General features: G+C 38.4%; 1 protein-coding gene across 2 annotated transcripts in view; it reads right to left on the bottom strand.

The window, feature by feature from the left end:
* Sec5 (exocyst complex component secretory 5) overlaps positions 1-14,235 on the bottom strand; it is a 45,232-nt gene extending 30,997 nt beyond the window's left edge. The window contains exons 1-6 of one of the 2 annotated variants that reach the window (XM_083139338.1): positions 14,067-14,235; positions 8,719-8,853; positions 8,359-8,511; positions 4,949-5,096; positions 2,838-3,033; positions 968-1,088 (exon numbers count right to left, since the gene is read on the bottom strand). In XM_083139338.1, coding sequence (XP_082995464.1) covers positions 968-1,088; positions 2,838-3,033; positions 4,949-5,096; positions 8,359-8,511; positions 8,719-8,827 — 727 coding nt within the window. In that variant the 5' untranslated portion in view covers positions 8,828-8,853; positions 14,067-14,235. The remainder of the gene's footprint in view (positions 1-967; positions 1,089-2,837; positions 3,034-4,948; positions 5,097-8,358; positions 8,512-8,718; positions 8,854-14,066) is intronic. The other variant, XM_083139339.1, reaches the window with a different exon arrangement.
* Positions 14,236-14,709: the final 474 nt, after the last annotated feature.

The raw sequence follows: 14,709 nt of genomic DNA, 5'->3' as shown, positions 1-14,709 counted from the left end.
TCATCCCATCTTTGCAAATTAGCCAAAAGTGGGAGGCACAAGAAGCGAAGTAAAATAAATCAAATCAAATCACATTTTCGTTGGAATTCGTCATCACGCCATCATGCACTACAACTATTAACTCAACATAGATAGTGCTGGACCCTGTGGCCAAGTGGTTAGCACATCATGCTGTGATGCCAAGGGTCCCAGGTTCAAATCCTGCTCGGGCTTGGATGTTTGTGAATGTCCATTCATCAATTTCATCATTTCATCATTCATTCCCATTTTTGCAAATTAGCCAAGAGGCACAAAACGTGAAGTAAAATAAACTAAATCAATCAACATAGATAGCGGTCAGGCACACCATGCCTGGCTTCCCTTACACCGGTGAACAGCAGACGACACACACACAGACATATGTACATGCGACAACAGCACACCTAGCGGCGATTTAGGAAGAAACAGCAGAAGCCCGTCACTCAAGGACTCAACGAATTCCAACGAGGATGGTGGCAGTGGCTATCAAAATTAATAGAAAATTACCTAAAACAGCTTCGCGGAAAATGTGAGTACCTGAATTATCTATTACCGCGTCTCTCATTCCCATAATATGAATAAGTTCACTTACAGGGTGTGAACTAACCTCCAAAAATGTGGAATTCTACCCTTTCCTCTACCTCCATTCCACAACTTGTTTCTAATATAAATCAAGTTATCATCACTACAACAACAAAACACTATTTTATTCCATTTCAATCAAATCCTCTCATATATTATCAATAGCATCATCTATTGATGAAGAAAACTAATGTAATTCGAAAATTGATAAATTTACGAAAAATTTATAAAATAAAGGTTATAAATTAAAATTTGTGAAAATAATGAACACGTGATTGCAGAAATCAATCTTAGAATTCACCATTTTTCATTAACACTTGACACACTATTGCATCATTCTGTAAATTTAGTGCAAAACAATATTAACCTTGAATAGCTTCCTCTACTTTGGCGGTGAAGTCGGGCCCATACATCTTCATATCATCCTCAAACTTGTCCTTCAAAACCATCAGGGTATCCAATTGATCCATCACAGATCCAACATTTGCCTGCAAATGAAAATCATTACGTTAATAAACAAACTTAGAAATACAAAATAACTAGGAACAAAATGATATTTCCAAAAGTATTTACCATTAGCAATAATAGCCACATTTTAAATAATATGGCGGATGTCCAACTGGCAAATGCAAAGATACATATTTACAGAGATTGTTCGCTTTATAACCGACCATTGTCGATTCGGTGCTGCTGCCTGGCGTATCATGCTGGAACTATGGGTCTGCTGGCGGGAGCAGTGTTGTGTCTGACCTTGTAGGTGCGTGAGTATTGGTAGTGAACGTTATCAAATGGCGCCGAAAATCAACCGGTATTGGGAGGGTAACGTAATGGCCCTTCTCCATGCTAAATTTTCATACGTACGCATTGTGAAACAGTGTCGGGAGAATGGTTTAACACTCGTGGTGACTGCTGCGAAAGCTATTGTGGCCCGTTACACACAACAGGCTCTCCTTGCGAAACATTCACCCACGAAAACCACCAGGAGAAGGGCTGCAAGCAAAGTGTCACCCGCAGTGCTAACGGGGATCCGTCGATTGGAGTGCCAAGAAAATCCCCCGACTCAACGGATATGACCCACAGATCTCACCTCGCACCGTCAACTGTGAACAAAACAATTTGCGAGCGCCTCAGGTTGAAGTGTGTGCGGAAGGCCCGTGTACACCACCTTCTACAGCGTCACATTGCCGAACGCAAGACGAACTGCAGGAAACTGTATGAAAAGTACCTGGCGGGTTCCAAATGGAAGAAAGTTGTCACAATGGATGAGTCATATGTCCATCTCACTGCTGGTGGTCACATTTGGGTGATCACATACCGTGACATTGACGGCAAGGGGCGCAGCAACTATGATCATCAGTGCAGGGAAAGTTTCCCTCGTGGCTTTATGGTTGTGACGGGATTCGGATATGAGGGTAAGTTGATGATATGCAAGGTGGACAAAAACGTGAAGGTGAATGCCAGATACTTCCAAGACTCCATTCTGACACCTATCTATCGGAGAGACATCCCACAATTGTATGGAATGGATGCGAAACAGGTGATGATTCATATGGACAAGGCTTCGAGTCATACCGCCAGAACATCACTACGTTTTTATCAGGAAATGGCAGAGGGATTAGGAATTCATGTCATTCCGTTTGAAGACATTCCTGTGAAAAGCCCAGATGCCAGTCCAATGGATTTTTGCGCATTTGGACTGTTGAAACGACGTCTTCAACATCGCCGCCTGCGCACCCTGGATGGTCTATGGAAAGCTTGCAGGGAGAAATGGGACAGAATTCCCATGCCTGTCCTGTGCTGGAGCTTGCTGCAATACAAACTGTGATGCCGGGCGATAGACAATGCTGGGGGTCCAATAGAACATGATCGGTGGTGGCAGCACGGTATCTCTTAAGGTGAGTACCCGTCAAACATGGTCGGATATAAAGCGAACAACCTTCTGTATATCACGCTTAATATTGCTCTCTGGAAGCTATTTTCATTTGACTATGTTGTTAAGTGACTTTTCCGTTATTCTGTGTATATACATGCAAATACGGGGTAATTATAAAGTCTGTGAAAGATTTTAAGAAGTCGGTGTGATAAGTGTGAATGCTCCCCACTACTCTTGTACTGTTCTGTAAACTAAGCACTTCCCCAAACGATTCTCATTGCCATCAAGTCATTTGAACAATATCTTGTATTTATGAGAACATTATAGAAGTTTCAGTGCTTGAACATATTCTTAAGGCACCAACCTTTAGGAAAGACAGCTGCCCTTCCTTCTGGCTTTCGACCTTGCGTCTCAAGAAGGAAAGTCCAGCACGAAGATCCTCGAAAGTCGTTGCATGGTGATGCTCCAGGAGAAACCACGCAGCGACAAACTGCTCTGACGACAGATTGCCAGAACCCTCAGGGAAAAGTTCATGTAAATCATCTTCTGGAAATTTCTTCCTGTAAGATAATGAAATTGCAACATAAAGAAGGTGTACCAATATAATTTGTTTTATATGCAGGGATAGTCAAAACTAAAAATAATTCAGGAACCATGTTTTTCTTTTTTTTAATATGGGCTAAGAAAGCCATTAATCCAAAACAATGTAAAGAATTTTTAGGAATAAACAACAAAAATTCAAATGGAAGATTTTCTAATGAAAAATCAATGAAATTGTATTTCAGTAAGTAGCTAGTGGGATACTAACTTATAGAAAACTTAACAGAAATGTAGAGAATACTGATGTCCTTGAACATAAATTTTCATACAAATAAGAATTATCAACATTCCATTTGCATATTTTTAGTAAAAATTTTGATTTTGTATTACGTGACATTGATAAATATCTTGATAATATTTCCTAAAACGTAAATCCACCGTAATAAAAAATAATATGCAAAACTGAACACCCAAATGTTACTGAAATACAGAAAAAATGTTTGTTAATGCAGGAGCTGCACACATTACAGCTGATAGTAATATAGAATGCAAATTATCCATTCCCCAATGTCAGGGTCCTGAGTTGAAATAAAAAAAACAAGTAATCAAAAGATATTGTCTTCCATCATAACACCGTTCCTTAAAATTATGCAGTATTGACTAGAGTCGAAGAACTATATGAAAACAGCTGACCTTGAACAAGCCTCGATGCGCAGTAGCAAAAGGAGGAGGTTCAGACTACCGTGGAAAATGCATGATGTCGTTCTTTTGTTTCTAGAGCAGTAAGAATTGGTTCGGTTTTCGTTGTGACTGTTCGTGTTTCCTCAGTGTGATCACAAAAATTTGTAAACATACGTGTGCAAGATGGCTACAGAAGCACCTAAGTGTTGTGTGCTACACAAACAAGCGCGATTTATGGTGTACAAAGTGAATCAGGTCTTCGAAAGTGAATCTCGTAGTGCAGACAGTGCCCTGTGTTCACCATTGAGCAGCATTGCCAAATCTCAGAAGCGTACAGTGGCTGCATGTGGGATAGGTCTGCGTTCAGTTCAGACAATTGCAACGGAAGTCAGGTTGTAGATCGGTTATACACGCTCGATTTTTGTTTTTTTTTGCTTGCCTGACAAATGTCATACTTGGCGAAAGAATGTTACATACTTGGATGATTATGATAAAGGGGTATTGTGTAATGTTATATGTGCAATTACAAATTTGCAAGACACGGATTCTGAAGAACTTGAATCAAGTGATGAGGTTCACAGCAGTACGGAATGAGCGTTATGTAAGTAAATCGCATTTTATTTTTCTTTTCAGTTCATATTATGCATGCCAAGCAGTTGTCTTGTTAGTGCGAGTGCCACAAGACCGGCGCACGGTATCTCCGGTGAATGAAGTTGCATTTGCCGTGAAAGAATGAATCAAGTTCTTCTCTAGTTTTCTCAGTAACCAAATAACATATTGCTGTAAATATTATAAGAACTTAAAATCTGGAGGTTTTTTTTGTAACTCTCATTGGAAGTTATTTCAAATCTCATTTAAAAAAAATCGGCTCACAAGAGAACTTTTTCTCTATATAATAATGGTCAATAAAATATTTTCATTTTTTTCACTTATTTTCAAGATTCTACATGTTTAATTTACAGCACAATACAATTGTCTAAAGCTTTCTGGTAATACTAGTGCAGGATTTGTATCGATTGTTGCAATAATAGCCGTGCAGCGGCAATTTACAATTGTTCGAATGTACGCTGTGGTTTTTTTATTTTTTAAGAGCTGGCGAGAACCCCGAACGGTGAGTAGGTGGGAAGAGCAGAAATGTGTCTTCCTCTCTCTCTCTCTGCATGGAGTTTTCAAGGTCAACCGTTTTCATATCACTCTTCGACTCTAACTGTAGTTAATGACCAACAGAAACACACAAAGTCTGACAATACTTACTCATTCCCTTCTACAGAAAGACCTAACGGATCCTCTTGCTGGTAACTGGAGGGTGACAAAGACCTTCTCCCCCATACAAGGGTCTGAAGGGGAGCTTCATCAACCCACACGGCACTCTCTTTCAGAGGGCCAATCGTTTCATGGTAACCTGCAGTAAACAAGTTCGGAACTAAGATGCAATTCACATAGCAATGATATCATACATATACGCAACAGTATGGTAGTTTGCTCTGGATGACTTTTAAGCAGGGTGGATAAAAATCGTGATTTCTATTTTTAAAAATTATTTCTATGATTTTTTAAATTTAAATCGATTTAAAAAACAAAGAACCATGCTTAGGTGGATACAAATTGCCCTGTAAAATGTTTGAACAGTTTGATTAGAGCAAATAAAATAATTATATGTAAATATGCATTTCTCTGTTTCTCATACTGTATATATGAACCTACTTTAGAAAAGTTCGTTCAATGTGTTAATGAAAGCTGCCACATATATTTACAGCTTAATGATAATTTTTCTTGCTTGTTTGCACATCATATTTTTTCAAAAATTCTCCTTGTTTTCAAGCGGTTTCATCTCCTTTGAGATGTTACAGAGTTATAATTCAACTTTGAGTATGAACACAGATATGGCGGACAGCAATCCCAATAACAAAAGCAATTAATGCAGTCTGTACTTTTATTTTCAAACACATGAAGGTATATCACTTTTAATACAAAATTTAATCAAATCAAAAAAATCTCATAGAAAATTTCAGTGAAAAAACGCAGGCTCGACCAGGACTTGAACCTATGCCCCTTCCAACTGAGTCAGCCCTGGCTTTGCCTGCAGCAATTTCACTGATCTGTTTTGGGATTGCAGAATACATCCAACATAGCACTCATCATCATCTTGCCTCTGGCTAGGTCAGCATAGAAGTCAAGCCTCTCCATTTTTTCCTGCTCTTCCACCATTCCTCTCTTTCCACAGTATTCCAATCTAGTCATCTTCTCCTAACACTCTCCACTATCTGCTCTTTCCACCGACATCTTGGTCTCCCCCTTGGCCTTATTCCCACTCCTTGTGCATGGTAAGCTCTTACTGGTAGTCTTTCTGCATCCATCCTCTTCATGTGTCCGAACCATCTCATCTGTGCCTGATCTATCCTGTTCTGAAGCTTCAGCACACCCACTGTCGGTCGGATCTCCTCAATCCTTATTCTATCCCTTCTAGTCTTCCCCAATATACTCCTTCAAATTTTCATCTTCACTGTCTGCATCTTTCTTTTATCTCTCTCTGCCATTGTCCAAGTCTCTGCTCCATATGTAATTATTGGCACATAGTACGTGTTATACATTACCTTCTTGCATTTCATAGGTACATCCCTTCGAATGCTTTGATATAGTCAACCACCCATTTGTGCTCTTCTGTTTACCTCCTCATCTATTCTTCCACTTCTCTCAATTCCTAGATATTTGAAGCTCTCGACTACCCTCAACTCTGCTGTGTCCATCTTTATTCTTGGTTCATTTCTGGCCCCGTCTCTTGTTGTTATTAGCACCTCGCTCTTTTCTGCACTGAATTTCATTCCTGCTATTCTGATTTCCTCATTCCAACTATCAAGCTGTCTCTGTACTTCTTCCCTGATTGCCCATATTACTAAGTCATCAGCGAACAACAGGGTCTTCATCTCTTCCTCTCCTATCTTCTTCCCCACCTCTTCGTTAATTGCATCCATTGTAATCATGAAGAGCAGTGGGGAAAGAGCCTTCACTGTTTTAGTCCATTACTTATACTGCACCACTCTGTTATTCCCACTGGTGTCTTCACACAGCTCTGGTTGGCCTTGTATGTGCTCTGCACTCTACACTCTCTCTCTTAGAGCCTTCCAAATCTTTGTTCTGACCATGCTATCATATGCCTTTTCTATATCTAGGAATGCCGTAATCAAATCATTTCCATACTCATAGTGCCTTTCCTGCATTCGCCTTATGGTGAATATCAGATCTACTGTTGATCTGCATCTTCTAAATCCATACTGTCCCTCTCTCATGCTCAGCTCTGTTACTTCCCTTATTTTTTCTCTAATATGTATTTTCTCCTACACCTTTGCTGAGTGGCAAAGTGTTATTCCTCTGTAGTTTTACATGCCTTTCTGTCACCTTTCTTGAATATGGGAATTATTAGTCCCTTTGTCCAATCTCTTGGCACTTCTCTCTCTTGCCACACATTTTAACTCATAGGTTGTATACTCTGCATAGCAAAGGAGGGGATCATGGCTCTCAGGACAAAGGGATAATTGCCCCTGGGCCCCACCTCCTACTGAGTCTTTGGCCCCCCTTGAAAATATTTAATGTGAAGTTACATTTTAAATATCACATGTAACACTAATATTAGCGGTAAGAGATCATGAATTACCAGGTTTGATGTTTATTGTGTAGCAATAAGGAATCGACTGGTTGAGCAACTGAATCTCACTACACTACGTTTATGACAAACTGCGTTATAACAGTATGAGATGAGGGATATTTTCCTATCGATTGCTATCTGCGGAGTAAGTTAATTCTGCATTTCGGAGTGAACCCATATGACAAGTTACCCGGGCCTGTCCTGCTGAGATAATGCACCACTGCTTATTATTGTAGACGTCGTTACATGATGTTACTGGGCATGGGCGTCCGGAAGAGGAGGGGGAGCGTGGCCCGTCCCTGGAAAATGAAAGTCAACCAAAAATTATGTATTTTACACATATAATTTCATTTTAGCCACAATAATATGTGTTAATTATTGCATGAACATCATAAATTCAAATTTAAGCAATGTTTTTTTTTTGGGAACAACACTATTTTTGTTTTGTTTGTGGTATTAGCTGAGTATGTCCATGCCACTGAACACCCTCCAAACCCTGATAGCCTTGCCGCCTCAGTCCGGGACTGTTCATTTGGGTTTCCCCTTATTCACAGCTTCCCCTCATATCTGCGGGAGGTTTCACTATCCACCACCTGTGACCCGTCCAGGACACCGGACATAGCAGTCATGCTAAAAATTACGGTAATGTAGTACAGGTATAATTGATATTTCGGTACTGTTCACCTGAAGCAATACTTAACAGTGTAGAAAATCCTAATATTGAAGACAAAACATCACAATTGGGTACACTGTGTAGAAAACAGGCAAAAAAAAACATCATGTAGGTAGTCATAAAAAAATATTTGTGTGTATTACATGCACAAATCTAAGACAAAATGCCAGTCTTCGTGGCAGAGTGGTTAGCACATAGCGCTACGATGCCAGAGGTTCAGGATTTGAATCCCAGCCTGGGCATTCATCAATTTCATCATATCATGACTCATCCCCATCTTCATGATTAGCCAAAAAGTGGCAGAAAAGCAAAGCAAAGTAAACCAAAAGAATCTAAGACGAAACATACCTCTAAACTGTATTGTGCAGGTTCCTTTGCCTCCTGACCGAGTGATAACTATTATTTCTCCTCTTCCCTTCCCTGGTCCAGATCTTGCTATTATTTTGTTGGGAGATTTCCATTCAGCTGAAAGAAGGCACTCGCAGCAACATATTGTCAAACCTACAAAACCAACAATACAAATTAGCACTGAAGTATAAATCAAAAATTGTATTAATAGAAATTAGTGAAGCAGTGGTTATGTAAACATTTATTAAAAAGGTGTACTTTTAGATAACATGAGAGTACACAAAATGTGCGGAAGTTATGTAATTATTTTTCTTGGGAGTAATTTTAATAAGAGTTCACTTAGAATGAAATGGTAATTACCGATTAAATCAGTAGGCCCTGTTCCAAGATTTTCTCCACGGACTGTAATTCTGGTTCCAGGTGGCCCTTCCTTGGGGGAAACACCTGTTACAACCGGTGGAGGTCCCATTGGTCATAAACTTCTATTCTACTACTCTGCAAATAAAGAATATGCAGTATTTCAAACATGTGTAACATACAATAATGAAGTACTTTCTGGATACATCTTTGGTTGAAACAGAACAAAATAAATTTACAGGGCAGAAAACTTTACAGTAACATTAGCTGATAGCAGTGGTGGTGCCAGGATTAATCGTCTACGGGTGCTGAGGGGGTGTGAAATAAAATTTAGGGGGTTCAATGTTAAAAATAAAGAAACTGAAATATGCATGCATGTTTAGCAACTAAACTAAATACCAATCAACTATTAGTAGGCATCAATAACAATATGCAATTGAAACTGAAGAATACCAGCGACTTACTTTTTTTTTGCTTGATTTTAGCACCAAAAAAAAGCAGCTTCTGTAAGGAAGGCCAATGACATACATAGACTAGCAAGGCATATTTACCCCCTCATAGTATTGAATTAAATTTTATGTGTAAAACATATGATTTTACATTGACATCCATTTTCCAGGAGAGACTGTGGCACACCTTGCCTTTCCTCTGGACATCCATGATGACATATATTATGTTACACTCCAAAGGAGGCAGTCATAGAGTATAAACATTTAGACACACGTTAGTCTTCTTGAATTATGTAGTGAAATACACACTTTTTGAACCTTTGCAATACAACCAATGGAGGCACAAAATTTAGATATTAATCAAACGTAAAAAAAAATTATACAGGTGAGAACAACTGCTGAGTGTTCAGTTGTGTACGTTGGGTAAAAGAAAGGGACCATTTACCCACTGTACCCCTCGAGAATTACATCGACTTGTTTTTTAATCGACAGATTTCAATGTTTTATGTAATGTAAAAGTGGTTCCAGAGTTAGGAAAGCAGAAATAACGGAGACATTTGATACCAAATAATGGCACACGTCATTTAAAACCTGCAATTTCGAAGTATTTTCACTGCTTTTTGTTAGTAAAAACTGTTTGTTTGTATACTAAACTAGCAAAAAAACATGCTGAAAATAACTATTAGTACCAAACCTAACAAAACTATGTAAAATTATAGCTGCTGTTGTGGAAAGTCGTTTTGGGTGCTATATTCATTTGTGTGAGGCTTTCGGGCTGTTCTGCTTCACATTAAAGTAACACGCTAAGGTAACAGACGTAGCTTACTTCACAATAATACATTTCCGAGAGCTAAAATCAACTGAAAACGTTCATAAACAACAAAATCTTCATAAACCATGCAAGATATTTCACTTTCTCTAGGGGGTACAGAGGGCCAAGGGTACCAAAAGAATAATAATAACTACGATGCAACCTGAAGTTCTAACTATTCGAAAAAGAAAATAACACAATAATACGTAATCATACACTTGCAAGTGTGTCAATCATTTGCACGTTTACAATTCGTTCATAAATATTTTGAACTAAAATGCGAAGGTGAAGATACAACTTCTATGAAATAACTGAGCAATATGCAGTTCATTATTCCCTGTATTTCCAATTCCATTACATCCATTGCTACCGACTACTGATTTTCGTTGCTATAGCAACGTTAGAATTCCAAATATTGCCTAATTTATACAGCGTTTAACACAATAAATAATATAAAACATAATTAACGTTGTACACACTAGTTATTATACATTTTTTAACTGTTAATAGAAAGTAACATGTATAATATGAAATTCATAATTTCAATAAACATATAATTATATTGTGCGGATAAACAGGACCATCACACAAGTAAATATCAAGTCACTTTTTTGGACTGCTTCATTTTAATTAAAATGTTTTGTTGCTTTATTACTACCCAATCATATGCTTTCTTTTTACGTATACGTAACATATAGCCTACCTTCTGTCCACCACCAGATGCTGCGGTGTCAGGACAAAATGCGAAGTGCACAGCAACTTTACTTCACTAATATAAATCCCTTCTGCAGTGCTGCCAACAACAAATGAACTGCCACACTGAACATAGGCAATTATCGAAAAACAAACATACCACTTAATGAAACAATTTTTTACAACAATGCTCACAAAAGAAATACAACGGCTGATTATCTTTATTGAGACTGCTGCCAGTACATGAAAGTAAATGCGGCTTCTCTTTCAGAGTAGGATGAATCAGGTCTGTAGCCAGGATTTTATTTTGGGAGGGGCTCATCCCTTATCAGCAGCTGCCATGCAAAGGTGAAAGAGGGGGGATAGAAGCCCTGAAGATTAATTTCTCAGTATATTACAAATTATTATACAAGATGTTTATTACCCGTTCCATCTCCGCAAAACACCTCTCACACGTTTATTTCATCATTTTTAACATTCCTACTTACCTATTCTGCATTACGAAACATTGTTTAAGGTGGCATTTTGTTTTTCTCATGAAAATAATTTCAATTTTTCAAATTTACAGTAATTATTGTTCTACCTTTTTTAGCTTGCGTGACACACCAGCTTGACTAGCGTCGTGGATCATCAGTGGGTATGCAGTGTTTCCAATCTTCTTAACCGGAAATGCCCCACAAACCATTCACGGTTAGGCAAACATAGTTAAAATTTGGGGTCGTAGTACTTTTTGTTTTTTCCTTTTCTTGCAATACAATGGTGTGGTTGGAAACACTGACAGTGGGTTACGTCATCATACATACGCAACATCCGGTTCACGTAGAGAAAAGCAAATACAAGCAATGGCAATTGTGCGTCGGAGATATATTTCTCTTCAAAAATACATGAATTCCCGGTCGAATAGATTCAACGATGAAAGAAAATGGTACTAGTTCACTATGGGGGTGACACCTACAAAAAACTTATTTCACACTTTTTTACATTGCTAACGTACTATTTTGGAATGCGGAACATTTCCTAAGGTGAAATAATACATTTCTAACTACGATAATGTATATTTCTTTCATTTACGAGCACTTACTGTTACTTGTAATTTCCATTCTGCAACACACATTATGGCGATAGTGTACTGGTTCATCGCACGTTGTGCGAGTGTTTTGTCGATTTATGCAGTGTTGCAACCTTGTTCACAAGAAAATATTTACTTTCGTGCCCGGATTTGAAATTATGCTAATACCTCGGAAACCACTGACGTTAGCCCCACAAACCATTGACGTTAGCCCCAAAAACCATTGACGTTAGCTCCACAAACCATTTCCCGTAAGGTTAGGTGAGGTTAGGCAAGCATAGTTAAAAAAAATAATTAAAAAATTAAAAATACTCGACACGTCATGTTCTAGTGAAAACACAGAGTTTGAAACACTCATTATGGGGTTTACGTCACCTAACACACGGAACATTGTGCTCTCGTGCAGAAAGCAAATGAAGGCAGCTGAAACAGCATGTCGGACAGAGATTTTCGCAGAAAACAACATGTATTCGCATTAAAATGGATCAAAACTACATTCACAAACTTCCACAACGCTACAGAAAAGGATTTTCGTAAGTACTTTCTCCTGTAAATTTGAAGAAATCCGTCACCCCCATAGTGAACTGTTACCAAGAAAATACCTCCGCGAACTTTGAAAATGGCAGAGAAACTCATTTCCGTAAGTAGTTTCTTCTGTAAAATTGAAGAAATACGTTTTGCGGAGATGGAACAGTTACCCATTAAGGTATGACTGAAGATGACTGGACCCCTCTCCGATTTTCTTCATATTTGGCATACTTACTAATTGAGGCCTGCTAATGACAAATCTAAGGTAAATATGCGATATAGCCCGAACGGATTTCTTCAAATTTACAGGAGAAACAACTTACTGAAATCAGTTTCTGTAGCATTGTCGAAGTTCTTAGAGGTATTTTCGTTCGAGGAAACTGAAAACTTCACCATAGAATGCTGCAGGACAAGAAATAATCACTTTTTATGTAAGGAACTTGCATTTTCTGTAAAGCGACAACATCTTGCCGTTGTTTCCATTATGTACCTGCAGATGGTACGAGTGTCGAAAGTCACACGGTCTCGCCAGTGTTTCCAAACGTGCCTTTTTTTTTTACGAGAATGGTTTTTTTTTAACTATGCTTACCTAACCTAACATTGCCGGAAATGGTCCGTGGGGCTATCGTGAATGGTTTTTGGAGCTATCGTGAATGGTTTTTGGGGCTATCGTGGATGGTTTTTGGGGCTATTTGTCAATGGTTTGTGGGGCTATCGTGAATGTTTTTTTGGGGCTATCCGTCAATGGTTTGTGATGACACAATGAACACGAAAGTAGGTATTTTTCGGTTAAGAAGGTTGAAACACTGCATACCCCACTCCAAATTGACAAAACACAAGCACGACGCACGATGATCCATGACGAGTGCACGCCATATTGTCTGTTACCCAAGCAGAACAAGGAAGACAAATAATGACTCGTAATATGAAAAGTTGACACTATTTTGTGGAAAAAGGCATAACTTTACCTCAAATAATCTTCCGCAATGCAGAATCGGTAAGTATCAATGCTAAAATGAACGAAATAAACGAGTGAGAGGTGTTCGGGCTATATCGCATAATTACCAAATCTGAAGTTAAAATTTGTCAGAAACGTCTAGAAATTGCAAAATAATTGCGAACCATTGACGCTAGCACCATTGATGTGTGGTTAGTTTCGGTTAGGTTAGGCAAACATAGTTAAGATTTGGTGTCGTGGTAGTCTCAAGAATATATATGTTTGTTTGTGAACAAAAATTTTCGCGAAAATCGACGGTTTCCATTCCGAAAACTTACGCCTTATTTTCGCTTATTTTGCAATTTCTAGAAGTTTCCGACAACTTTTATCTTCAGATTCGTGATTAGGAGGCCTCAATTAGTGAGTATGCCAAATATGAAGAAAATCGGAGAGGGGTCCGGTCATCTTCAGTCGTTCCCCAATTGATTACCACTAACATTATTTAAATTAGATGTTTGTAGCATTTCGGGGGGGGTCACCCCCTTAGCCCTCCCCCTGGCTACATGCCTGGGATGAATGCTAGTCTGTTGTACACAATAACAGCGGTCTCACTTTAGTAACTAACATGTCTTAAAAAGGAGGTGCGGGGAAAAAAATACGGTGCCGCACCCTTTGCACCCCGCTGGATGACAGCCACCACTGACATTTCGTGCCGATTGCACTTACAGATTCATATTTTGCTTTTTGCATTTAAAAAAGAGGGTTAAAACTGAGGGCGTGTAAAAGCAAGTAAACTTGAGGAGTGGTATGGAACTACAATTTCACAAACTACCAGTATGCAATTGGAATATTGATGTTACTCACCTATTTTACGAATTTTGAAATAATTATTTCATTGTTAGTATAGTTTATGAACTACACAGAGCACCTTTTCATTCACTTAAAAGAAATTAACACATTTTTGTACTCACTTCTACAAAATATAAACACATCACAGAGGAGATTTCGAGTGAGGGATCAGCAAATATTGCCGGGCAAATTGCCCATTATCATGTTCATTCGCTTGCTTTACTCGCTGTGGGCTTCAAGAAATGAAAAGAATCGCAAATAAAACAGCTCACAATCTCTGCAAATTATCAGTACAAGTCAGTTCCTTAAAACATGTAGAATTGTCAAGGAAAGGGGATAAAATGTAGCCACGGACAATTTCGCTGGTACTATTTACTCTAGCGTACACCTTCTTACACAGCATTTTTATATCACTAATGAGCAATTATACATGAAACATGTGCCACGTTTGAGGTTGGTGTGTTAATTTGTGTGACGCATTCTTATAACGTTCTGTTTTATTATTATTGTTATATTAAATTATATTGTGCCAAATAAAAAGCAAGTGTATGTGGCATGAATAAAATTTATTACTTAGGTATTTTAGAACAGAATAGTCTTTTTATTTTCTGCCGAGTCTTTGTAGAAAATACTCCATTCCAAATTAATAAAAAGTTTT

The sequence above is a fragment of the Lepisma saccharinum genome, chromosome 17 (assembly GCF_977018435.1).
Source record: "Lepisma saccharinum chromosome 17, izLepSacc3.1, whole genome shotgun sequence".
Classification (NCBI taxonomy): Eukaryota; Metazoa; Arthropoda; class Insecta; order Zygentoma; family Lepismatidae; genus Lepisma; species Lepisma saccharinum.
The sequence above is the reverse complement of the archived record's forward strand: the minus strand, read 5'-3'. Positions and strand labels throughout refer to the sequence as shown.